Source organism: Oryza sativa, chromosome 3 (genome assembly GCF_034140825.1).
Source record: "Oryza sativa Japonica Group chromosome 3, ASM3414082v1".
Taxonomy (NCBI): domain Eukaryota; kingdom Viridiplantae; phylum Streptophyta; class Magnoliopsida; order Poales; family Poaceae; genus Oryza; species Oryza sativa.
Window position 1 is genome coordinate 3,106,960 of NC_089037.1, and position 26,358 is coordinate 3,133,317.

The following is a 26,358-nucleotide window of genomic DNA, read 5'->3' on the forward strand; positions in this document are numbered from 1 at the left end:
ATGGTTCCAGCCGAGCCGAGCCGAGCCGACGAGAAGCTCTAGAAGAGTGGCGTTGGGGACGTGGACGGCGAGAGCAGGTGACGCGTTCCCGCGCGACGCGGGCCGAGGTGGCGAGCTGCATGCGCCTCATGCACGCACACCAACGCACCAACCAGCGAGTTCACTCTCCCATACTACTAGTACCACTCTACTAGACTCCGTTCGCTGACACGCCCCGTCCACTCTTGTCCACGCTGCGCCGCGCAGTGTCGCGCACACCCCAAAACCCCAACCAACCAAACAACCCGACCCGCGGCCATGGATGCGGCGGCGGGCGGCGGCGGCGAGCCTTCGCCGGCGCCGGGAGTGGGCGGCCGGAAGCACCTCTCCTCCATCGCCAACCACGTGCTCCGCCAATGCTCCCTGTGCGTACTTTCTCTAATCCTAAATCCTAATCAAACCCTGTTGATGGTTGATTTCTCCATCGTGTAGAAACTGTGTTGTTGTTGTTGTTGTTGTTGTTGTTGTTGTTGTGTGTGTAGAAACTGTTGCTATCAATTCGAAAGAAACTGGCAGTGTTTTCCTTGTAGCAGACTCATGTGCTTTGATCTTGTACGAACAGAACATATTGGTATGAAGCTTCACTACTTGAAATGAAGCCGGATTACATGTTTGGGCATTTTATTTGACCGCACAAACTGCTTCCAAATTAAACCTCTAGCGCGTCAGTTATTCATTAGTAACTATACCCTGTATTTGCTAAACGTCTCTAGTTCTCTGATCCATATGTCCAAAACAATCTGAATACTATAATTTCTAACCATGTCACTGTAACCATGTCCTGATACCATTAGTAATATATTATAGCAATTATTCTATTCGGTGCATGATTCATACGTAATCCTTATAGCTCGTCGGGAGTCAGGACTCAGGACTAGAAATGGCAAGAGTAACTAATACGGGGTCATGGCTTAATTACAGGACATTGGACAGAAGTGTTGATGAATTAGTTGCAGACTTTGAGCTCGGTTTGAAGACTGCTGCGGTGGATAACTATTCAAGAAGACTTGTCGAGTTCTGTATCCTTCAGGCGCTGCAAGTTGTTACATCTGTTGATCTAGGAGACAAGATCCATGATGGATCGCTTAGTCGGTTCACATTTGATATGATGCTGGCTTGGGAGACACCCACTCCTTCAGATCAACAAGTTACCATGGTTTGTGATTTTTTTATATTTGTGTGAAATTGTGTGTTTGTGTTCTTCTGAAATCTGATCTAAACTGACCAATATGGTGACATTACAGGAGAGCATAGCTAAAGAAAGAGAGGATAAGAAGGAGCCGCTCGGAGCAAATGAAGCTGTCATGGGCGATGAGACCTCACTGTTCTATTCAGATATCATGCCTCTTCTCGTATGTTAACACATAGCTGATTAAATTCCTTTCCGTAAAATTTCTTCAAGCTATTCATCGGTAATGATGTTTCAGGTGAATGAAGAACCAACAGTTGGAGAAGATGCATATGTGTGGTTTGGATCTGTATTTCCTTTGGCGTGCGATGTTATCAATGCTCGATTCACCTTTGAAGCCCTGACTGCTACAACCGCTAATAGGCTTCATTATCCTGCTTACGACAAATTCCTGAAAGAAATGGACAAGTATGCAACCACTTCACAGTTAGATCTTTTTTGCAAACATAAGCAACATTGCATTTCCTCTGTTTTTTAATGGATAACTCCATTGACTTTTGATGTGATATTTGACTATTCGTCTTATTCAAAACAGTAGTGCAAATATGCAAAAAAATTTAAGTCAACCTTAAAAGTTTTTAATGATAAAACAAATCATAACAAAATAAACGATACTGATATAATATTTTTGAATAAGACAAATAGTCAAATGGAATGCCAAAAGTCAACACTTTCATACCTCCCTGCTAGATGTCGTTCTTCTTCTTTTTTTTTAACAAACTGGTAGAACTGCAAATTATACTGATAAAGCATGAGAAAATGATACAAAATATAGAACACTGACCACCAGTCCACCACATCCTGATGGATGCCATGTGAAATTGACTTTTTTTTAGGTCTTCCGAATTCTTGCAGAAGGTGTCAACTCCAACCGGAACTGAACTTGCTGAAGATGAATTCATCTTGCACATCGAGGGAACAGCAGGAACACAAAGGGTGGTGCGGCACATTGGAACCACTAGTTGGCCAGGTCATCAATCTGATCAAGAGTTATATTATTTCTGGTTTCTTCAGGTCTTAGCATTTTACGTTGATGCTTTGGTAACATTTTCTTATGAATGCTACATTGGTTGTATACTATACAGGCAGGCTGACTCTGACAAACAAGGCATTGTATTTTGAGGCTTCTGGGAAAATTTCATACGAACCTGCTTTCAAAGTCGAACTTACAGGCAGTGAAATAGGAAAACAAGTTAAAACTACTTCAACTGGTCCTTTTGGTGCACCATTGTTTGACAAAGGCATCGAATTTGAACTGTGAGTTCCCTCTTGCATTTCTTATTTTTGTGTTCATATGGACAACCTACACGGATCAATTCTTTTTGTTATTAAAATTATCACTTTGCCCCTTTTGCAAAGAATATCGACAGTAACCATTCATCTATGCAGACCAGAACCTTTGGTTTTGGAGTTTCCTGAGATGACCAGCTCAACAAGGCGCAATATGTGGCTTACCCTGATAAGGGAAGTAATATTCCTTCACCGATTCATATCAATGTACAGCATAGACTCCCCCATTCACAAATGGGAGGTGCATTCGAGAATCATATTGGGGGTGATAAGGCTTCATGCTGCAAGAGAGATGCTAAGGATGTCGCCACCGCCTCCTTCTAGCTTCCTAGTATTCTCGCTTTACGATGAGCTTCCTAAAGGTGATTTTGTGCTTGAACAACTAGCAAATAATCTGAAAGAGACGTCAACGATAACTCCGCTCAGTGCATCCCATGTGTTCAAGGGTTTGAGCAAGTCGCATCGGGTAGCTTTAAGTGCGGAGATAGCAAAAGAGCATGACAAGGACTCAAATAGCCATGAACAGCCCTTGGCATCACTTGAAAACACTATCGGTCAAGTAAGAGACGAGGCTCGGGAAGTCACCGTCGCTAACGTTGCTATCGAAGGAATGAAGGAGGAAGGTATCACTGATAGCCTTCTTGTACTGGTGGTATGTACATTTCTTTTATATTCTCTTTGGTATTTTATCTGCTCAAATCATTTTTATTTAAGCCGGATTGATTTAATCAAACTTCCATTCAACGGTTCTAAGTTCTAACTGTTTTTTATGCAGGGGTTAGTAAGCCCCATGAGCAAATTGTTTCCAGTGATCCAAAAGATAATCTCATGGGAGAAACCACTTGTGACTATCAGTGTCCTTGCCATGATGGTGTTAACCATATACAGGTTAGATTTATACACCGCATTTAATTTCAACATACATTTTACTCTTGGAAACGATCAGGGAACATGAGATGCAAGGTCCCTTTTTTTTTCAACATGATGCAGAGAGTGGGTCGGTTTTGCGTTAGCGGCATCCTTGATACTGGCAGCAGGATTCATGGTTTGGGCTAGACAAAGAAAAATCGGTGCACTATGCTCAGAGGTGATCATCGACACTTCATCGGACAAGACGACGATGGAAAGCCTAGTGGAAGCACAGCAAAGCCTGAAAAGAGTGCACGAGTACATCAAGACAGCAAATGTCGTGATCCTCCGAGTATCGTCGATCGCGTTAGCGAGGTCACCAAAGGTATCAATATCATCAGAGTTCATCACACACGTTCTCCGATCACCGAATCGTTCCACCGTTGCGATTCATTTCCATGTCATGTTAACGCGTTCCTTCATCATCATGGTGTGGAACTCTGGATAATTTTCTGAGTTTGCAGCATACAGAAACGGTGATATGGATGCTGACAGGGTTGGCGCTGGCGCTGGCCGTGATCCCGTTCAAATACGTCCTGATCGGGGTGATGGCCGGCGGCTTCATGTCGAACACGAGGATCGCGAGAGCCATGTCGAACCCGCAGGGAAGCCGGCGGTGGAGGGAGTGGTGGGAGAGCATACCTGCCGTCCCAGTTCGGGCGGTTGACGGGGGTGGTCTGTGAAGTGTTCGACGAAATGCCGGCAGAAAAATCCTCGGTATTGTTCAGCTATAAGCTTAAGTGTTCATGTATGTTTTTTGCTCAGAGATGTGCCATACTGCCATCATCTTTATCACCTGTCAGCTGGTGTATACCAGAAAAGAAAAATGGCAGAGCACTTAACACGGAACACTTTGTTGGATGTACTAACGGTTAAATAACTGTCAATGTGTGTTGATAAATAAAGGAATACGTCATATATTCAATATTCAATATTGTGGTGCCGAGTTTTTGTCAGTGACATATGGATTTAGAAGAACGTATTGGCAGCGGAAATACTGCTACTAATGAAATAGATAAAGTTTCTGTGTTTGTTCCGAACTTTCACTCTGAAACTTCCGAACCAAAATCACCATCTGAATTGTCAACTTCCCAGCACGCGATTAGGCCATCTGTAATCTGTTATCTCCAGAACAACATGAGAGTGAATGGGTGATCATGCTTATATCTGAAATTCAGAGGCAAATTGAAAAAACTAAAATATTGAAACATGGATAAATGTGGTTTTCGAGTGCTATTATTAGCCCCGTCGATTAGGGAACATATTTGATATAACAAACCTTTTGGTGCACACATTATGCACACCAACTATTTTTTTTAAAAAAAATCTTCGCGTATATATCATACACACTAACTAATATATTTTTTAAAAAATATATAAAAAAGGTGTACGATAGTATTACACTTATATATAAAGTCGTAACTACAATTCATTTCATTGTATTTTAGCTGTAACAAAATAAATAAAAAAATAACTATTTCAAGAGTATAAATGTATTAATTTTTGTTTTTTTATATATAGAGTGAGTTTGAAGATAAGATTTACACATAGATGTAATACTAGTTGTATAAAATATCTTAGAAATTTTTAGTGATAGTTTTTAGTTAATGTGCACGGTGGATACACGAAAAGATTTTGTGCGTACGATATTCCAGTCAGATTAACAGCTCAACACTAGCATTGCAATTGGGACACAGTGCTAGGAGCCTCCGCGCCTTTCCGAAGCCGACCGCCGCTCCATCCGCCGAGCTCCTTACATTCCCGGGCGCTTGTTTCGTAGCGAGTCTTGACCCAGACAGACGACGCCGGGAATGCGCCGGCCATTGAGAGCGCCGCCGTGGATACCAGCCGTTTGACGTGAGATGAAGACGTGGGGCTTTGCCGTCGCCGTGTTGCCGGCTTTTGCCGCCATGCCGTGGCGCTGTGCTTTTGCTGTTCGTTCAACGTGTTAAAGCGCGGCCATTGTTGCAGGGCGAGGTGCCGACGTTTTCTTCAAGGACTGACTTAGCAATTCTCTTCATTCTTTGGGTTTAATTATTCCATAGTTCATCACTAGAACAGCTTGACAAATGTGTACTGTATGTAGCAACCAAAATCTTCATGTTTGTCGTCTTCAGAGTTCAGACAAAATGGCGTCCGGTTTTTGTTTTGCAATCGATTCAACCAAACCTTGTCGAAACGATGAAACGATCTTACCATGTCAAGGAAGACAAGGAAAAAACCAGCAAAAACGTTTGCTATCTGCCATTAAGAACTTGACAGCTAGATGAGTCCTCAGATGAATCATGATGGCATTATCAGCGGTATCGAGTCGTTTGGCTGAACACACACCGTGCCAACTTGGTTAACCCTTTTGTTTGGTAGCGCAAACAACAGTTAAAAAAAAAGTACTACTTCAATTTACAGATTTTTTTTCCCAGTCTATCCATCCAATTAACCAACTTAACGACCATTGCATGTAGTCATGTTCAGATTCGGACAACGCACATCGAGAAAACGTTTGCTTTGCATCAGATATGCTAAAATTGCCCCCACACACGCCTAACTTGTTGGAGATATTTACCCGTCGAGCTGTCCCAATCCAAACGAACTCTCATAGTATATGATGGATGAGATGGATGCATAGATGGATTGGGGAAAAAAGTTGAGTTGCGCATGAACAATCCATGAACTTGGCGAAGGAAAAGGCCACATCCATCCACTAATCCCCTCATCCACCATTCCACCCACACGCCGAGCGCGAGGCGGAGGCGGCCGCGTCTATAAAACCAGAGGCGCGCCTCGCCGCGCCGCGCCGCGTTCTCTTCCTCCCCGGAGTAGAAACCGCCCGCCATTTGGATCCCCCCAATTCCCCTCCTCGCCCAAAACCCTAGCCGCACCCCCGCCGCGCGCCCTCCGCCTCCGCCTCCGCCGCGGCGTGCGGGCTCCGTCGTCCGTCGGCTCCTCGCCACTGGCGTCGCGAGGCGTCGTCACCGGAGGTAGCGGGAGCTCAGGGGACACGATCTCGAAGGCGCGCGCCAGGACGAACAGCTCGAGCGCGCCGCGGGGGGCCTTCGGTTCTGAGATAAATCACCCCGTCCGCATCATCGACGCCTCCCTCCCCGCGCTTGGCGCCAGCTCGTTCTAGGGGGGGAAGATCTCGGCGACGAGCAGCTTGGGCGCGTTCGCCTCGATGGACGAGTTCAAAGGCCCAGGGGAGAAGGAGAAGGAGGAGGAGGCCGGGGACAAGGCCGCGGCGGAGGAGGCGGGGGACGGATTCCAGGTGGTGCGCGGTAAGAAGAAGAAGCGGCCCAATGGTGGTTCGGCTTCGGGTGCTGGGTCGGGGACGATGATGGCCAAGGACAAGGCGGCGGCGGCGGCGGCCGCGGAGCCGTGGACGAAGGCGAAGGTGTCTTTCCACGATCCCAACATTCCGCGGCCGCAGGATGTGTACGCAATCAGAGTGAACAACTACAACGTGCCGTTCGACCATGTCTGGCTAGAGCGCACCGAAGATGGCAGCCGCCCTATCCACCCTCTGGTTAGTGTTCTATTTCGTCTTTTAGTACCTAGTTTTTGCTTTTGAGTCTTTTCCTTTTTCTGTTGCTTGGTGTGTTTAGAATGAGGAGCTAGGAAGCCCTTGATCAAATTTCAAGCCATGACATGACCAAACATTGTTTTACCTTTTTTTTTGTGGTGTTTTTATTTGTCAATCAAATATTGATGTTTCTTGGCTAAAGATCGAGCCTTGTATGGGTAAGAAATGTTTTGGGGATGGCCTACATCTACTTTGGAGTATGATCTTAAGACAAGAATGCTTGGGTATTGTTGAAAAACTATAAGATGGCATGTGCAGAGAGAAGCGGGGAAAGACAAAGATTTCTTGAATTTTTTTTTCGGATAATCAATGTGTTATTTTTATTATTATGTTGAAACTATCAAAAAGTAAGCATTTACATGTTGACTCAGGCCTAATTGGTTAACAGAATTAGTAGGAATGCTGTATTTTGTTTTTCGTAATCATATAGAGTTATTCAAGATTTGTTGGTTTTCTTATGTCCTTATTAATCAATAGTGGAAGGATTGACTTTTTTGCATATTCAATTATCCATGCATGGGATCTGATGTAATATACTCTCGCCTTGCAGGAAAAACTGCCAATGGAGCAGTTTATTGACAGAAATGTTCCTGAAAGTGAACCTGTAAAGCCAGCTGATTTGGAGGATACCCCATTTACGCTAGTTGAAGATAAGAATGGTTTAGCAGACTTAGCTAAAAAGTTGAAGAGTGTAAATGAATTTGCTGTAAGCATTTGTAATTAAGTTTTATTTAACTTTCAAATGAATATATATCATACTTTGTTTCCACTTGCATTGTATTATTTATTAACTTTCAACTGCTAGAGTATTTTGTCTTATGTAGATATCCCCCTGAAAAAAATTGTAAGCATGCTTCCCTGGCATGAGTTCCTAATACTGGATTTTAAAATATGCAAACAAATCTTGTCAGTAATTATCTATAAAATGTAGTGAAACATAGCTGTAGTTGTTGGGAAGTAGCTTTTCTTTATTGGGTGGGCAGTACCTTTTATGATCTGGTACATTGATTTTGACACATATTGTGTACTGAGTTTATTTTGGTTAGAGCAGTAGGACTCTACTATTTCTAGAACTGTTAGACCATTAGCTCCTTAAATGTTTTCATTTTACCTATCATCATAAGGCTCCAGTCATTAACCCAATTAGCGCTGATACCCTGTAAGGATTAAACCATTTTATGTCCAATATATTGTAGCCTTTTGACTTAGGATTCAAATGAAATTGATATATGCTTTATTCTGAATGACATACTGTTGCCTGTATTGTTTCCCTTTCTTTGCCTTGTCTGACAACACCATTCACTTTCTGCACTAACGGCATTGCATAACTTTACTGGATTCTTGAAAAAGAACATATTCCATACTTTCTTTCTGTTGCCTTCTCGGTCTTTTACATTTCATTCATGTTATGGGCATCTGTTATGGAATAAAACAACTTCTGAGGCCTTGCAGTGTTAGGAACTTAAGCTTTATTTCGGTTCGTCTGTTGTTTTCAGGTTGACTTGGAGCACAATCAATATAGGTCATTTCAGGGTTTGACCTGCTTGATGCAGATTTCAACAAGAACAGAGGATTTTGTTGTAGACACCCTTAAACTTCGCATATACATTGGTCTCTACTTGAAAGAACATTTTAAAGATCCAACCAAGAGAAAGGTTTCTTCTGCGTTCTCCAATTGTTTATCATTTTATTGAGGGGAAATTGTTTATCATTGTGAACTCAAATTTCTGTTTACTTGGTTTCTTCTTGTGCAAAAAGGTAATGCATGGGGCTGATCGTGATATTATGTGGCTCCAACGGGATTTCCACATATATGTTTGCAATCTTTTTGACACAGGACAGGTATTTTGATTAATAGGCTAATAATACTAAATACTAAAACTGTGATTCTTGATTGCACCTTTAATTTACCTCTTTCTTCATTCTCCTTCAAAATCCTCATTTTCATGTCTTATAAACTGAACCTTGGATTTTCCTTTCTAACTCCAAACAGGCTTCAAGGGTTTTACAGATGGAGCGAAACAGCCTAGAGCACCTATTGCGTCACTTTTGTGGAGTCACAGCAAATAAAGAGTACTGCTCATTTACACCAACACAATTTTCAAGTATCCATGGTGACCTACCTAATTATCTACAATGAGTATTTATGACCAAAACATACCCCTTTTGTAGATATCAAAACGCTGATTGGAGGTCAAGGCCACTTTCTGATGAAATGATAAAGTGTTTAACCTATAGACCCTATCTTTCATTTATTTTGGTTTAGTCTTGCCTCGTTTTTGTCCTACATGTTTTACTATTTCATCCAGTTTTACCCACTTGCAAATAACTCCTGTACAGGTATGCTAGAGAAGATACACACTATCTGTTGTATATGTATGACTTGATGAGGTTGAGACTGCAAAAGGAGTCGACATCTGACAATGATCTTCTTCTAGAGGTAAAACCTTAGTTCACTAGTTTTTCCTTTTGTTCTGATCTGATTTTTAAGTCTGTATGAGTGAACATTATTTTGGTATATCCTTTTTTTCCCCTTGAATGAAGTATCGCTTTAGAACAAACTGCATGTAGATCTTACAAAGTAACCATTGTGCGATCCTGTTCACATAAATTTACAATCTGTTTGTTAGTCATGATTCCTGAATATATGTGATTTTCATTAGTACTGACAAAGAGTATCAAAATAGACATTCTGATCACCAGTTTTCGGTTATTTCAGGTGCAAAAGCGCAGTAATGAAATTTGTTTACAGTTGTATGAAAAGGAACTGCTGACAGATACATCTTATCTCCACATATACGGGTCTGTAGCTCTGTATGATGTTCTCTCAATTAGTTCATTTCATTCTATCATTCAGAAATGCACTTTTGCTAACCTCGAAGTTATTTTGTTCACATTTATAATTTGCGTGAATCCCATTAACACGTGTATTATTACAGGTTGCAAGAACATGACCTGGATGCAAAACAGCTGGCTGTTGTATATGTAAGAGAACATCTTGTTATTTGTTTACTTCATTATGATCATTCTGTCTCGAACTCGAATAGAGCTAACATGTGTAACATGGCATTGTTCCTAGAAATGTATTTGTAGTTGCTATTACTATTGGCTGTTGGCGACAGTTTCTCATTTTGGCTATGTTCATAACTTTATTGACTTAAAGTTTCTGAAAGCCCATATGTCCATGCCATGTTTCCAAATAACAACTTATATTTTTTCTACCAATTCGGGTTATTTAATTTATGTGTGTAATAAATATCTCACATATCTTTTTGCAGGCTCTACATCAATGGAGAGATTATATAGCTCGTGAAGTAGATGAGAGCACTGGTTATGTGTTACCAAATAAGGCTTTAATTGAGATAGGTACTGCTGATTTATTTTTGTTTTTACGGCACAGGACTTGATGTATTAGTTTGGCTAACTAACTCTTTCATTTCCACCCCCTATTGAATTCAAAAGCAAAGAAGATGCCTACAGATACTGCAGAGTTAAAAAGAATGGTGAAATCAAAATATCCATTTGTTGATGAAAATCTGGACCAAGTCGTAGGCATCATATGGAATGCAACTGAATCTTCTTATGCCTTTGAAAGCAGAGCTGAACAACTAAAGAAGGAACGTCTGGAGCAGGTATGTTTAGGTTGATCTTCTGTGTATTTCATATCTTATTTGTTTGCTTTTGAGGATGGTGGGGAGAGGATCACAGAATGCGATTTCTTATGTGCCAATTATTAGCATTGACGTTTAAGCACCTTTGGTTGTATCCAGCTAACGGACAGGGTTCAGACTATATCATCACCTGAGATGAAGACATCTATGAACTTATCAGGCCAGATTAGATCAATGGATAAGGAAATACTGAGCGATAACATACATCAGCAGGTAAGAGATAATTTCAGTGTCTGTAGTTTTTGTTCGCCCCTGTATTTATGTAGTTGCATTTTGCAGGTGGCACAGGCTACTTTTCAAGAACTGAAGAGACCTATGGCTTTGGGAGCAGTAGGGAATTCAACATCCGGGGGACAGAGAGATTTCTTTGGAGGGTTTTCAAATAAGGTATAAGCGAGTGCTTGATCTGAACAATGAAAACATTTAAGTGTTCATTTAAATGCATGCATGTCATTTTCCTTTTGAATTGTTGATGAGTTATTGGTATAGTACATTCTTGGTCATATACTGTAAAATGTTTAAATAATCCTTTTGGTTTAGTTCTGAATGTTTTGTCTTTACAATAGTTTTTTGAAAGGAAAATGTTTGAAGAACCTTCAATTTTTGCAATAGTTATGTCATATGCCACCATTTTACCTTTTTCCTTCATGATTTAAGCTATGCTTTCCTGGAAATGTTTTTAGATTTCCCAGTTAGCTTCATGTAGGAATTGTAGACTTATGTTTGTTATCATGCAATTGCAACTTATCAATAATTTACGGAATTGCAGTCTGAGAAGATGGAGAAGGCTAAATCCTATCCAGCCTTTTACTACCCCCAGCTTCCACAATATAGCCCTGAAGTTGGGTACGGCTTTCAATCAATAAACCGAACTATGGCGGGAACAGCACAGTCTCCTACTGGCAATAAGGAGAGGGATCTCCAGAACCCTAGAAGACGTCAATCTTTCCCACCTTCCGGTAACATAAGTGATACACACCAGTAATTGCTCTGATGTATGCCTTCAAATTCATCCTTCTGTGCAGAAAATAGCTGTAGAGAAATGGAAACTGGGCTGTTTTTATCCGTGCCCCCTAATATGAGAAACTATGCCTCCCTCAGATTTTTTTGGCTAGACTAACAGAAATATGAGAATAGCCCATATCATTGACATTAGATGCAGAGCATGGGAAATGCCAATGTGGATTGGCTTGTGTGTAACAACTGACAAACATGTGCTGTGCAATTGTGAATACTGGAGTTGTACAAGTGGTATACTGTAATACTGTTATAGCATAGCATCAGAATACAAAGACAGAAATGAACACATAGCATCGATGTCTCTTTTCTTTATTTTTTTCTTTGGACAGCATGCCTTGAATTATTTGCCATAATGTCTCCGTCCCGCTGGCTTCATCACACCTTCTTTGCTGGGTTTAGTTTCAGTTCATCGTTTGGATTAGCTGTTTATGAATAGAGATGCTGTTTCTGTCTATGTTCACTCTCAGGGATGAACATAGGGCCTGCACTGTCTATGTTCAAACTCAGAGAGGAACATTGGGCCTGCACTGCAGCGGTGAAATGGATCCGTGTGTTCGCGCCACCAGAATGAGCTTGGGGCGCAATGGAACATGTGATGTCAGTTAAAGTTGCAGGTAAGGCAGTCACCGGTCAAATCACGGCACTCGCCAACCAGGCCGGAGCATATCGGCTCTGCCGTTTGTTTGCTCCTATCTGTACGTAGCACGAGCTGTTTTCCATTGGCAACGCCTGATCGATCAAGGCGTTCTACTCCCCTCAGCACATGACGCCAACGGGTTGCATCTGCTGACGACAAATCGCTACGCAGACTCCAGATTTTACAGCTGTGTTCTGCATCAACCATGGGGAATTGGCGACCCAAAGTGCCAAACCATCACACGCAAGTTGCCATGATCGATGCGTGAACCGGAAATTGATCCTCTAACTTGTCCCCATAATTTATGAGCCTACGTATGAGTAACCCATAGCATAGTATCAGAGAACAGTAAGTCAGATAAGCCTTTTCGATCTGCGACCATCAAAATCGAACAAACGGCAGCACATTTTAGCCGAAACGAATCAGAGATCTGCCCCAGATTTGCAACCTACACACTTGACAATCTCAACTTGGCTGCCTGCAATCTGCCATTCCCCTTCCACTGCAACATGGAGATAGCCCCACCCACCAACGCAGCCACCCTACGGAAAAGCACACCGTAACGCCGCCCACCAACCCCCCTCCGAATCTCCTCCGATCCCGACGCCTATAGATGAATAAATCTCCTCCCTCTTCTCACTAGACAAAGCCCAAACCAAGGCCAAAACCCTCCTCCCCTCCTCTCCTCTCCATTCCGCCGCCATGGCCGCCGCCGCCGCCGCCGCCACCACCCCCAACTCCCTCCTCCTCCGCCGCCCGGCGGCACCCAAGCCGGCCTCCGCGGCGGCCTCGCCGCTCCGTCTCCCCACGCGGGCAGCCAGGATCTCCTGCGCGGCCGTGGCCACGCCCGCGCAGTCCTCCTCCTCCCCCGCCGCCGCCGCCGCCGACCGCGGGGTCTACAACTTCGCCGCGGGCCCGGCCACGCTGCCGCTCTCCGTGCTCCAGAGGGCGCAGGCGGAGCTCGTCGACTACCGCGGCTCCGGCATGAGCATCATGGAGATGAGCCACCGCGGGAAGGAGTTCGACGCCGCGATCAAGAAGGCGGAGGCCGACCTCCGCGCGCTCCTCGCCGTGCCCGACACCCACGAGGTGCTCTTCCTCCAGGGCGGCGCCACCTCCCAGTTCGCCGCCGCGCCGCTCAACCTCTGCGCCTCCCCCTCCGACCCCGCCGACTTCGTCGTCTCCGGGTCGTGGAGCGACAAGGCGTTCAAGGAGGCCAAGAAGTTCTCCGCCGCGTCCGTCGCCTGGTCCGGCAAGGACGGCAAGTACACCTCCCTCCCGCCCTTCGACGCCATCGAGCAGAACCCCGAGGCAAGGTTCCTCCACATCTGCTCCAACGAGACCATCCATGGCGTCGAGTTCAAGGACTACCCGGAGCCCAAGAACAAGTCGGGCATCCTCGTCGCCGACATGTCCTCCAACTTCTGCTCCAAGCCCGTCGACGTCTCCCGCTTCGGCCTCATCTACGCCGGCGCGCAGAAGAACGTCGGCCCCTCCGGCGTCACCATCGCCATCGTCCGCAAGGACCTCGTCGGCAGCGCGCAGCCCATCACCCCGGTGATGCTCGACTACAAGACGCACGCGGACAACGCCTCCCTGTACAACACCCCGCCGTGCTTCGCCATCTACATCTGCGGCCTCGTGTTCGAGGACCTGCTCGCGCAGGGCGGCCTCGCCGAGGTCGAGAAGAAGAACGCCCACAAGGCCGGCATCCTCTACGACGCCATTGATGCCAGCGGCGGATACTACATCTGCCCCGTGGAGAAATCCGTGCGATCGCTGATGAATGTGCCGTTCACCCTCGCCAAGGGTGGGGATTTTGAGAAGCAGTTCATCGCCGAGGCGGCCAAGGAGGGAATGGTGCAGCTCAAGGGGCACAGGTCGGTCGGCGGCGTGCGCGCCTCCATCTACAACGCCATGCCGCTCGCCGGTGTGGAGAAGCTCGTCGCGTTCATGAAGGATTTCCAAGCCAGGAACCCTTAATTTGACTCATGGTGGTTATGGTATTTTGATGCTGTCTTCAGTAGGAATGGTCTCTGTTCTTCATCATAGCATAATTAGGCTCCTTGCAAGAGCTGCTTTGCGCGTAAGAGATTTTCGATCCATCTGTTGTATCGGTACCAGTAACTATTTCGCGATGCTGCTGCTACTGCTTTTCATGTGTTCATGGGATCTCATTCCCATTTTGTGCCATTGAATGTTAGTATGGGAATAAAGGTAGATTCTTAGCTATCTGAGAGGAGTATATGCTGATGCTGATGCATAATAACAAGGTTGCTTGGTCTTCTTGTGTGATCATTTCTGCTTAGTTTTTCTTGTGTAATCATTTTCTCCTTTGAGAAATATTTGCCGATGACTGTTCATTCGGATCATGTAAGATTGTTCTACCAGAAAATCTTTAGATTGGGGGTGAAATGTTAAATTACCGGTAACTTTCGTGATGCTGCTTCTGTTCCTGTTTGATCTCATTCCCGTGTCGTTCATGCTGTCTCTTGATTCAGTGCTTATGTAACAATGTACAATTTTTAGCTCGGTTACAGTTCTGTCAAAACAAACAAGTTTGGTTGGTTCTGATGTTTTATCATTTCCTTATAGAGACTTATCGACAATCATTCATTCGGTTTATGTAAGATTCTTCCAGCAGAAAATTCTTCAGATTGGGATGCAATATCCAGGTTGTTGTTAGTATTCATGGTCTGGAGGTTGGTGAGCAAGTTCTTGAGTTTGGTGGCGAAGAGTATTTTTACTTGTTGCTGTGTCTCAGTCTGGAGTGGACTGGACTCACTCAGAGATGAGTGCGACAGCTTCTTGTTGCAAGCCAACAAATTCTAAACAAAAATGTCATTTAACTTCGAAATTTCAAACCGCACGTTTGGTAAATCTGCCTTAAAGCCAGGAGTACCAAAGGTGACTACGATCAAATCACAAAGAAAGTGTATTTGACTTTGTTCTGTCAATACTTAAGCAGAGCAGCAACAATCCTTTTTGAATACCTCGATATGTCAAACTTGTACTGTACTAGTTTGTCATCCTTGTTCATTTGATTATGTTTTCTAGTTGTGTTTCTACAATAAAGCTGTAAGCTGTTTAGTTCCAGTCCCATGTTGATCGGTTGATGCATCTTTCTTTATAGAGACGTGAGGAATCCCAAATGCATTGGTTGCCTTTCTGAATCTTCGGCGTTTTCAAGTGAGAGGATCACTGGGGTATACTAGTACCACTTGGTAATCATATGACGTCATCGATGATTAATCCCCCGTTTGGACTCTTCGTTTGGTATTGCTAATCTATTCGGCCGAGTGGATATTTCTGTGGCACCTTTCTGAATTTCTAATATAATTTTGGATCTTTTGTTAATTCTTTTACGTGTTTTGAGCCAGAATAAGTTCAGGAATTTTGTGAGTCACCAATTACCCCTGGAATAGCTGCCATCAGAAAGCAAATGCTCTGCTTGCTTAGTATCACTGTCAGAAGTATGTAGTATTTAGATGGATATTAGGATAGGATTAATCTGTATTGGGTCCTTTTAACAAGAGAAGGTTATACTCCAATAATAAGAAGCAAAAGGTCTAAGAAATACTTACTATCGAAATATAGTAATCTAGTATTCAATTAGACAATGTTCAGATTCATAAAATAATTAGACAATGTTCAGATTTATAAAATTGTTTAGATTCGTAATACTATATATAATGCCTAGGACCGCAGAAGTAAGAAGAGCACCTGCTAGCTAGCTGTTCATGCTGATTTCTGAATCTTCAGAAATCAATTAATCCAGTCGTGATAGAAAATTTTTAATTCGGCCCAAAATGAATGGCACATTGAATCGTAGGCCCAAATATCAAAGGAATAAGTTCACCTGAGGTCCCTTAACTTGTTAACGAATCCAATTTTCGTCCTTCAACCGGAAAACCAGATACGACAGGTCCCTCAACTATCAAAACCGGTGCAGATGAGGTCCCTCAGCGGTTTTGATGGCGGTTTTAGCTGACGTGGCGCCTATGTGGCTAATTTGACTCGGTATTCGTCCCACGTGGCATTGACGTGGCGCTTACATGGCAATTCTATCCCCGAAAAATAATAAAAACTATGGGCCCACATGTCAGTTAAAAAAAGTGGGCCCCCACAAGTCAGTGCTCTCTCTCTCTCTCTCACACTCTTCTCATCTGGACCCTTGCCGTCGACTTCACTTCGAGGCGTTCGGGCTGCCGCCGCTCGTCCCGTCCCTCGACCCGGCCGTCAACATGAGCAGCCTTGCCGCTGGCGCATGCTTCGCCTCCGCCGGCGCCGGCTACGACAATGCCACCTCTGATCTTTTTGTTAGCCTTCCATTAGAGCAAAACGATAGCTAGCTTAGCTACATTTTCATGGTGTTCTTAGGTGACATCACACATGACATCCATGGAGTAATTTTGTGAGGTCGCGTCGTGCATCGGTGCTGCCGATGTGGAAGGAGCTGGACTACTTCAAGGAGTACGCGGCGAGGCTTCAAAGCTTCCGGGGGGACGACGACGCGGCGGCGGCGGCAACGCTGTCGGAGGCGCTCTACATCGTCAGCATGGGCACCAACGACTTCCTCGAGAACTACTACGCCATGGCGCGCGCCCAAGCGGCGGAGTACTCCACGGCGGCGGCGTACGGCGACTACCTCCTCGGCATCGGCGCATCGCCGAGTCGTACTCGTTCGTCCGCGAGCTGCACGCGCTCGGTGCCCGCAAGGTCGACCTTAACGGCCTCCCGCCCATGGGCTGCCTCCCGCTGGAGCGCGCCACGGGGAGCGGCGGCGCGTGTACCGACGAGAAAAACACCGTCGTCGAGCGCTTCAACGTCGGCCTCCAGGACATGATCGCGAGGCTCAACGACGAGCTCGGCGACGGCGAGATGATCGTGTACGGCGACGTGTACAGGCCGGTGGCCGCCGGCGGCGTACGGGGTGGAGAACGTAGGCAACAGCACCGTGCCCACGCGGGTCAACCGGCGGCGGCTCACCTGTGCCATCTGCTTCGACATGTTCGCCCCCGGTAGGATGAGGTCGGCGGGGTGCTCCCACAGTCCCACTACAACTGCATCGCTTCGGTGCCCGGACCCGTCCTGCTCAGTCGCCGGCGGAGGCGAGCGCGGCGACCGTTCCTGAGGAGGGCGCGGGGGCGGAAGACGGTGCTGGAGAACGGCCACCGGAGGCCGAGGCAAGGGGGAAGCGGCGGCGGCGGCGGGAACATGCGGAGGCGGCGGAGGCAGGCACGGCAGGTGACGAGGAGAGGGCAGCGGCAGCCGGCGGTAGGCCCATGGGGGCGGGAGTGGAGGAGGCCGCGCCTCGACGCTGTCCGCATCTCCGCCGGTGAGAGGAGAGAGGAAAGGGGAGAGATGTGAAGATAGGTGAGATGGGGAGAGAGGAGGAGGAAGAGGAGGGGATTGAGATAAGAAGAGTGAGTGAGAGAGAGCTGACATGTGGGACCCACTTGGGGCCCACCAGTTTTTTTTAACTGACATGTGGGCCCATGGTTTTTTATTATTTTCAGTGATAGAATTGCCACATAAGCGCCACGTCAAATGCCATGTAGGTGCCACGTCAGCCAAAACCACCATCAAACCGCGGAGGGATCTCATCTGCACCGGTTTTAATAGTTGAGGGACCCGTTGTATCTGGTTTTTCGGTTGAAGGATGAAAATCAGATTCGTTGACAAGTTAAGGGACCTCAGATAAGCTTATGCCAATATCAAAAGATAAGGCCCAAAGTACCCTACCCTCTAGGCCCAAATCTTCCGCCATAATGCTCCGGCCCACTAAACGAGACGCGGGCTTACCGCGACGCGGTGTGCGTACATCGTAAGCAGCGGGCTCCTCCGCTTAAAAGCTAAGCTCCCCAATATAAACCGCAGTCAGGGCGAAAAAAAGAAAGAAAGAAAAAAAACAAACGCGAACCGACTGCGAGTAGTAAGTAAGGCTAAGCATCCGTCTCCCCCCTTCTCGATTGTTCTCGATCTGCGGCGGCGGCGGCGGCGATGGCCGACGGCGGGAAGCCCCCGACGCCGGAGAAGAAGTCGTGGGCCGACGTAGAGGAGGAGGAGGAGGCCAAGGCGAAGGCGGCCGCGGCGGCGGAGGCGGCCTCCTCGTCTTCGTCGAACGAGCCGGCGGTGGACGCGCAGGCGAAGCAGATTGAGGCGCTGTCTCTCTCCGTGCCGGAGGAGCATGGCGGCAGCGGCGGCGGCGGGGACGACCAGGGCCCGCCTCTCCTCGACGACTCGGATGAGTCCCAAATCCAAGCCGTAAGTTCCGCGTCGGCGCTAGTGCTGGGTGGCCAATCTCGGTGGAGTCGGGAGCTGCTTTCTAGGGTAGTTTGGTTGACCGGCCGATTGATTTCGAGGTGTTCCTGCTCAGGTGACCTCGGGCGGCACGGTGTACGAGTCGGCGGCGGCCTTCGAGGATCTGAAGCTGACGCCGGAGCTGCTCAAGGGGCTCCACGACGAGATGGGGTTCAGCCGGCCGAGTAAGATCCAGGCGGTGACCCTCCCCATGATCCTCACGCCGCCATACAAGGACCTGATCGCGCAGGCGCACAACGGCTCCGGGAAGACCACCTGCTTCGTCCTCGGCATGCTCAGCCGCGTCGACCCTAACCGGAAGGTCACGCAGGCCATCTGCATCTGCCCCACCAGGGAGCTTGCCCAGCAGGTTGATTGAGCACACATACTTCTATTATGTGCTAGTATGTGGATTTTTTTCTTTTCTTGTTATGGATGTGCACACTGTAATGTACTCTGTTTGTTTTATTGTGATTTGCAGAATAAATCGGTGCTTATGAGAATGGGGAAGTTTACTGGCATTACCTGTGCATGTGCGATCCCACCGGCTCAGAAAGATTATGTGCCGATCGCTAAAATGCCAAAGATTACTGACCAGGTGGTGATCGGCACTTCTGGGACACTTATGAAGTGGATTAATCATAAGAAGATCTTGACAAATGATATCAAGATACTTGTGTTTGATGAGGCAGACCATATGCTTGCCGAGGTATGGATGAGTTCTATTGCTGTTCCTCTATCCAAAACTTGTGTATGCCCATTGCCCAATGTTGTTTTCTATTATTTATTTTGTTATTATTAGGAGAACGCCTCGTGTTTAGTTATTAGGGACATTTGGGTTAGATATTAATCTTATGGAAAGAGATAATTGATTATTGCAATTTCTAAGCTGTATAGGAATTGGGAACAATGAAGCAAAAACTGCCATAAGCTCGATTTGTTGTAAGATTTTTTTTTTTGACTTAACAAGAATAATGGTGGCTTCATGATGATTGATTTTCTTACTCGAAGTGGCATACCAAAGATTATCTATGGCCTGTATACACAGTACGTGGTGTTTCCATTGATATTACAGATCGGGTCTGGTTGGGATGTAAAAAGGCTTAATGTTTTTTTCAACTACTATATTTGCCACTGGTTTGTGCAGCATTGCATTATATTCATTATTAAGAAAAATGAAAAAAATAATAATGTATTGGTCCATTGTTGCTACAGTATGGTTCTGATTCGAACGGAAAATTGCTTCATGTTTTTCAGTAGATCAAATGATATTAGCCTTTCCTAATAGAAAAATATTTTGGTATTTGCATATGTATTATCTAGATTAGAAGAGATTCATTCATATGGTTATGTTTTACATTTGGTAAGACATAATCCCTCACATGACTAAACATTTGTTTAAAATTGATGTTGCTCGTATGTTTCATACTTCATATCTGCTTATGCACTCGATGAGTTTATGTATTATGAGTTGAATAGCTTTATTTTCACGCAATCTAACTTCACATTATAAATTTCATAAAGTCCAATTCCTTATAATGGTGAATGCATTCTCGCAGGATGGCTTCAGGAGTGATTCTGAAAGGATTATGAGGGATATACAAAGAAGCGCTGGTGGCTGTCAGGTAACATTTTTCTGGTCACTTTTAACTTCCTTTGCTTGAGTAGGTCCGTCACATGAAACAGCTTGAATGCTCCTTATAGAAGGCGATCTGGATACAGTTTGAAATCAGATATGAGGTTAATATGTCCATTCTGTGTTAAGAGGATGTTTTAGGAGAAGCATTTTCCTATAGTCTGCAAGTATACATGTAAATATGCAATTGCTTATTCAAGAACTCCAACCAATGCTTATGATGTAATTGGAGAACTCCTTTGCTTGCTTGCAAGTAGTGGAAAGAGGGTCTAATTTTAAATTTTTTGGCCATTGATGATTTTTTTTTTTGACCAAGGGCAGCCATTGATGATTTTATCTGGTTTGTTCAGCAATTTTGCAAGATCATTCAGATGATCCCAAATATACCTTTTGAGTTTTAAACTAGTCTTTTCCATGTCATGTGATCATGTGTGGAGTTGATTGTCCAATGTGTGGAGTTGTTATTTATTATTTGAACTGATGGCTGTCAGGTGCTTCTCTTTTCTGCGACATTCAATGAGAGAGTTAAAGATTTTGTTACAAGGGTCATTAAGGATGGGAATCAAATATTTGTGAAGAAGGAAGAGCTTACTTTGGAAAAAGTCAAGCAATATAAAGTTCAAGTCCCTGATGAAAGGGCAAAAATAGCAGTCATAAAGGACAAGATTTTTGAGTTTGGACAAAAAGTTGGACAGGTTATCATTTTTGTTAGAACAAAGCAAAGTACTAAGGATGTCCACAATGCTTTGACATTAGAGGACTATGTATGCTCCTCGATTCAAGGATCCCTTGACCAATCAGAGAGGGAAAAGATAATACAGGAATTCAAAAATGGGTACACCAAGGTTCTTATATCAACTGATGTTCTTGCTCGAGGTTTCGACCAAGCACAGGTACTATTTGTGTTTGTTGACTTTATACTTGAGCAAGTGTAAATCTTTTCTAACATTCTTCCTTTGAAAGGTTAACCTCGTCATCAATTATGACATGCCAATCAAGTTTGGCACAAGAGATGAACCTGATTATGAAGTGTACCTGCACAGAATTGGCAGAGCTGGTCGCTTTGGCCGAAAAGGTGAAATTATTTCTTTGGTTCTCTTTTGTCCAAAAAGGAAAAAAAAATGTCGTGGTTATAATTCAATGTTTAGTAAGTCTTCGATTAATAAATAATGAGAAATAGTCAATATCAGAGGTGGCCTTTATAAGGTATGTTGAATTGCTGATCAACAATTTCGGCTGATGGATCCAAGTTCTAAGAGGTCTTAGCTGAGCAAACCTGTCTTGTGGTGCTGACAAATCTTGCCTATGTCTAGTCGAATACTTAACATAATGTATGTGTCTTAGACTGTAAGTTGAGCCTGAGCTTTTCAGCTGTTTTCTGTGGATAAGATAGAATGTAAGTGGCTTGGTCAATTATACCAGGTCATCTTTCTATGATGGGCAATGATGTGTCTTCTGGTGCTTATAATCAAATTTTTCTGGACTTATTTCATGGTTTATGTGTTTAACATTGATAGGGCTTGTAGACCAAGTGATGCTAGGCCAACCAAACACCTATTCAAATTCAGCCCTTCTATATTTTAGTACATATTCTGTAGCTTATATTCTTAACTTTGTCATTGCTGGTGCAGGAGCTGTTTTCAACTTGCTATGCGGCGAAACAGATAACACTGTGATGAGAAAGATTGAGACCTACTTCCAGCACAATGTTCCTGAGGTGTGTAACTGCAAGATGCATATGCCAGTATCTTGTGCTCCTAAGCATTAGCTTATTGTGTTCTGTTCATTTGTAGGTTCGTAATTGGCAAAGCGAGGAAGATTTTGAAAGAGCTCTGAAGGATGCCGGCTTGGTTGAGTAACACCATTGGAAATATGGCATCAGATGCGCTCTTCACTTGTGACGAACAGGCGCGTGATATTTACCAGCTGAAACAGCTTCTAAAGCAAAGCAATCGAGCTTCTTGAGCTCATCCTTGGTTATTATGTCGAGAGCTGTGAATTCTGTTAAAGGGACTCATCCAAACAATTTTGATGCTATGAGCTTATATGAAGCAAAGGTGTTCCTTCGCTATTTCGTGGGAACTTGTTGCCAGGACTAGATCTACACTTGCATTATACTCTGTTACTTCGTGTACTTAACTGGGAACCTGTTTTGGTTTTTATGGCTTTGTCGTCGAGATGCGGTCACCGGTGTACGTTACGCCCTTGTGAAAAAACTGGAAACCTCTTTCTGGGTCAGTGTACTTGTACACTTGCGCCATTGTTTAGTTGCATGTACGATGTTTCTTTCTGCGTCAGCTGTAAGTGTACACTTGATTTATTGTTTAGTTCCATGTACCATGTTCTTTTTCCTGTTCTCTGTACACTTGGCCACGCTGATACATGAGATGCACCACTATCTCTTCCTGCATGCTATCGCTTTCAGCGTGTTTCTTGTTTCAAAGAACAATTCGTGTATAAATTGGTCGCCTTTTTCACTGTCGTAATAATGAAAAAAAAATAGAGAAGAAGTTACAGGTTGTCGTGCTCGATGACCTGCGCCGCCCTCCACTCCTCGCCGGGGTTGACGACCACCGGCACCAGCATGGACGCCGTCCCGGTGCACAGGAAGTAGTCCTTGCCGAACTTCCTGTACATCTCCCCCGGGCTGCACAGGTACATGTCCTCGTACCCCATCCTCACCACCCTGAACCCCAGCCCGCTATTCTGCAAACGCATCAACAAATTCAAAGATCAAATTCAGTTCAATTTCAACCAAGCCTTTGATGATCTTTTTTTCAATTCTCAGAAGAAACAAAGTTCTTGACGATCCATGAAGATTTCTTGGTGCTATGATTTTTCTTCAAAAAGGAAAAAGGCTTTGTCTTTTTATGATACTCTCCATTTCAAAAATTAACAACTAATGCCTCCTTCAAATGTTTGACGTTTGAACCAACCAACATCGAACAAAAAAAGAATAGAGGGAATATGTTATGTCAAATACGGATTGAGATCCTCTGACTTTACGTCAGAGGAACGTGGTGACTGGTATGTGGACCCCACCGCTCTCGGGCCTACCTACTAGTGACCACATCAGGGATAACTTTACGTCAGAAGATCCCTCAACATCAAATACAATACTAGTCTGTTATATTTTGGGAAAGAAGAATTATACGAACATATGAACATTTCTTGGTGGTGATTTTGGTTGTTTACCTGATCAATGGTGGTGAATTTGGAGGGCGCCGTGCTGTAGATGCGCTTCTTCCTCTCCTCCGGCGGGGCCGCGTACACCCTGCTCACCTTCTTCTTGAGGATGGTGTAGAGGTTGTCCTCCACGGTCCACACCCCCTGCCGGGGCTCCTCGCCGCCGCCGCCGCCGAACCATCCGCCGTCCTCCCGCTTCATGGCCTCCGCCGGGGTGAGGAGCGCGAAGCCGGCGGCCGGCGGCGGGTGGGAGCAGTAGGGGCATCCCCGGAGCCCCTCCACCGCCGTGCCCCGCCGCTTGTCGAACTTGATGTGGCTCAGCATCGCGCTCGTCAGCGACACCGGCTTCTTGCCGTTGTTCTTCACCATCACCGCCGTCGCCATGCTCAGCGGGTACAGCGTCACCACGTACGTCACCTCCAGCGTCCCGCTCCCCTTGGTGCACCCCAGCTCAACCTGCAAATCTTAGACAAATTTTACCCCAGATTTGAAGTGGATTTGTTTGCCTCGGAACGCAAACAAGATTCTTCAGGTTTGCAAACATTTGCAATGCCAACATGTAACATATTAAGGTACATAGATTTTTTTTTTTACCTACATGTAATCGCACCATGTTTGGCACAGCTTTGGATTAAGATTTCTTAGAGCTGGATATTTCTAGCTCCACAAATCCATTAACCAATATATGTTTATGTTGATATAATATTATTTTTTTTGACTGAAAAAGGTAGAGAGACTCTACCTTATAACCATTGTATTAATGGTAGTCAAGGTGATATATAAAGAGGTACAAAAGAACCGGATAAAGAGGGAGGAAGAAGAGAAAATAAGAAGGAGAAAAGAAGAAGAAGAAGAAGAAGAAGAAGAAGAAGAAATACAGAAAACAGGAGAAAGCATGGAAGAACTAGAAAAGCTAGCTACGCTAGTAAGTCTATCCATCTGCATATTGGAGGTCGACATTGTGGCTTAATGTGATTTTCCCATAATTGTAGACATTCTCTGATTTGATGTGTCACATTTGCCGTGGTAAGATCTCGCTGCTGGAATGTTCTATGGTTGCGTGCTTTCCATAAGTTGTGTGTGCAGGCGCCAAAGCATATTGGCCATCCAGATTTGAGATGTGAGGGCGTAATTGTCAGGACCTGATCAACGAAGTGGAGAACGTCTGTGCTTTGAGTTGCCTGTTCATAGATGTTGAGTTTCTTCCAAACCTTAGAAGCTAGTCGGCAGCGCAATATGATATGGTCTGCTGTCTCAATGGTAGGGCAGACAGCACAATGTGGATCAGATGCCCAGCATTTCTGTACCCTATTGTCATTTGTGTTCAGTCTTCCTCGAAAGGCCAGCCAAAGAAAAATTTTACATGTGTTCGGTATTGCTTTGATCCATATGAAAGGAGCTGGGCGCCATAGAATGCCATGATATGTTATAAGCCTGTAGTATGCTGCTGTTGTTAATCCAACCGGGCTTAGTGTACAGCTTCTTACGTCTTGTTCAGTATGCTGTAGTTGCTGAGAAGCTAGAATCGTCATGAGCGAATCCAGCTCAGTTTGGGCTTGGCGAGAGAGCACAGGGTGAAGATCCAGTACCCAATTATCATTAACCAGCTGAGAGGAGGCGGTGCAGTTGATGTCGCGGGCAAACGAGGCCAGGGTTGGAAAGGTGAAGCAATGATGAATTATATTGTTTATATTTTAGATAAAATATAAAATTTTAACTACTATAAAGTTTAACTTACAAACTTGAGTTATGTCAAACAGGACCTAAGCTAAATTGGTTTTGCATGTACATTCATTCTTGCGTGTTCTTGTTTTGAATTTTGTAAATTTCCCAAAATTCGTTCACAAAGAAATTCGCATTTGCAAACATTTGGGAATCGCGATGTGAACCAGCAACATAGGAAATTGAATATTCAAGACTCGAATGCAGTCGTTTCCTTCTCATTCCTCAAATATCAATCGAATATGATCTTGCACGTTCATGTTTTGAATTTTTTTTTATTGTAGAGTCCGTAAAATTCGTTCAAAAATCATTATGAAACGATTTTAGAATGGGAAGTGTACCTGCACTGCATCGTAGGAGTCGGAGTCGGCGTCCACGACGGACCACTCGGAGCCGACGAGGAGCGACTCGGCGGCGCCGGAGGAGGACACCTCGCTGAGCGCGAGCCCGACGCCGCCCTTGACCTCGCCGCCGGCGCCGGCGCCGGCGACGGTGTGGAGCACCTCCCTGCACCCGTCGTCCTTCCAGTACACCTTGGGCCGGTACGAGGTGACCAGCCCGTCGGCGAGCCGGAGCTGCAGCGAGCTGCCGTTCCGCACGCTGAGCTCGGCGGTGGGCGCGCCGGTGGCCGGGTCGGCGGCGAACCGGAGGCCCTTCCGTCCGAACGACTCCTCCAGCGACTGCGGCGTCGGGGCCGCCGCCGCCGTCGCGGCGGCGGAGGCCTTGACGGCGGACGGCCTCGTGGGGAGGTGGAGGGGGAGCAGCGAGGAGGTGGCCATGGGTGGGTTGGAGTGGAGTGGAGAGGCGGGGGCTTGGGCTTTCACTGCAGCCTCATATCCGCGAGGCTTCAGGATAGATAGTTTTTTTTCTCATTGTCTGCTTGTTTGCGTTGCTCCCGCGCGTTTTTTGGCGCTTTTTTTGCACAGGAGATATTGGAGGGGTGGTGCGCACGCGTACCTGCAGTCTGCAGTGCTGCGGGGAAGTATCCAACTATGCAACTCCTATAAATGGACGTCCGAGATTCATTCACGTCACCATGAGTTAAAAAATTTAACTCCCAGTAAATTTTAACTCATGAGTGAATCTGCGAGTTAAATTTTAACTCTCGGACGTCCATTTCTCGATCCAACGGTGTAAGATGAGAGTTGCATAGTTGCACTGAATTAGATGACTACACCT

The 26,358-nt window shown here is 45.3% G+C and overlaps 6 protein-coding genes and 1 pseudogene across 6 annotated transcripts; 5 read left to right on the plus strand and 2 right to left on the minus strand.

Moving 5' to 3' along the window:
• Nucleotides 1-206: 206 nt before the first annotated feature.
• Nucleotides 207-4,370, plus strand: LOC4331676 (uncharacterized). The gene is made up of 10 exons (XM_015773701.3): nt 207-404; nt 961-1,195; nt 1,284-1,391; nt 1,467-1,636; nt 2,065-2,198; nt 2,314-2,485; nt 2,618-3,170; nt 3,294-3,406; nt 3,509-3,752; nt 3,892-4,370. The coding sequence occupies exons 1-10, from the start codon at nt 298-300 to the stop codon at nt 4,108-4,110; spliced, it is 2,055 nt and encodes a 684-aa protein (XP_015629187.1). The 5' UTR covers nt 207-297; the 3' UTR covers nt 4,111-4,370.
• A 1,769-nt stretch (nt 4,371-6,139) lies between these two features.
• On the plus strand, nt 6,140-12,007 carry LOC4331677 (protein RRP6-like 2). The gene is made up of 14 exons (XM_015775636.3): nt 6,140-6,947; nt 7,555-7,710; nt 8,501-8,659; nt 8,763-8,846; nt 8,998-9,077; nt 9,177-9,227; nt 9,345-9,444; nt 9,724-9,806; nt 9,944-9,989; nt 10,283-10,370; nt 10,467-10,636; nt 10,775-10,888; nt 10,955-11,062; nt 11,445-12,007. Exons 1-14 carry the CDS (start codon nt 6,600-6,602, stop codon nt 11,658-11,660), a joined length of 1,803 nt encoding a protein of 600 aa, XP_015631122.1. The 5' UTR covers nt 6,140-6,599; the 3' UTR covers nt 11,661-12,007.
• A 966-nt stretch (nt 12,008-12,973) lies between these two features.
• On the plus strand, nt 12,974-14,564 carry LOC9270715 (phosphoserine aminotransferase 1, chloroplastic). The gene has a single exon (XM_015775637.3). The coding sequence runs from the start codon at nt 13,035-13,037 to the stop codon at nt 14,313-14,315; it is 1,281 nt and encodes a 426-aa protein (XP_015631123.1). The 5' UTR covers nt 12,974-13,034; the 3' UTR covers nt 14,316-14,564.
• A 2,074-nt stretch (nt 14,565-16,638) lies between these two features.
• Nucleotides 16,639-17,703, plus strand: LOC107280367 (GDSL esterase/lipase At2g04570-like; annotated as a pseudogene).
• A 507-nt stretch (nt 17,704-18,210) lies between these two features.
• LOC4331680 (DEAD-box ATP-dependent RNA helicase 38-like) lies at nt 18,211-22,630 on the plus strand. Its single transcript, NM_001417224.1, has 8 exons — nt 18,211-18,599; nt 18,712-19,005; nt 19,117-19,344; nt 20,195-20,260; nt 20,763-21,164; nt 21,235-21,346; nt 21,903-21,988; nt 22,065-22,630. Exons 1-8 carry the CDS (start codon nt 18,336-18,338, stop codon nt 22,128-22,130), a joined length of 1,518 nt encoding a protein of 505 aa, NP_001404153.1. The 5' UTR covers nt 18,211-18,335; the 3' UTR covers nt 22,131-22,630.
• Nucleotides 22,566-26,064, minus strand: LOC4331681 (photosynthetic NDH subunit of subcomplex B 2, chloroplastic). The gene is made up of 3 exons (XM_015776504.3): nt 25,521-26,064; nt 23,467-23,913; nt 22,566-22,977 (listed from the first exon to the last, which is right to left on the minus strand). Exons 1-3 carry the CDS (start codon nt 25,956-25,958, stop codon nt 22,783-22,785), a joined length of 1,080 nt encoding a protein of 359 aa, XP_015631990.1. The 5' UTR covers nt 25,959-26,064; the 3' UTR covers nt 22,566-22,782.
• LOC107280462 (uncharacterized) lies at nt 24,138-25,151 on the minus strand. The gene has a single exon (XM_015776505.3). It carries the CDS (start codon nt 24,987-24,989, stop codon nt 24,375-24,377), a length of 615 nt encoding a protein of 204 aa, XP_015631991.1. The 5' UTR covers nt 24,990-25,151; the 3' UTR covers nt 24,138-24,374.
• Nucleotides 26,065-26,358: the final 294 nt, after the last annotated feature.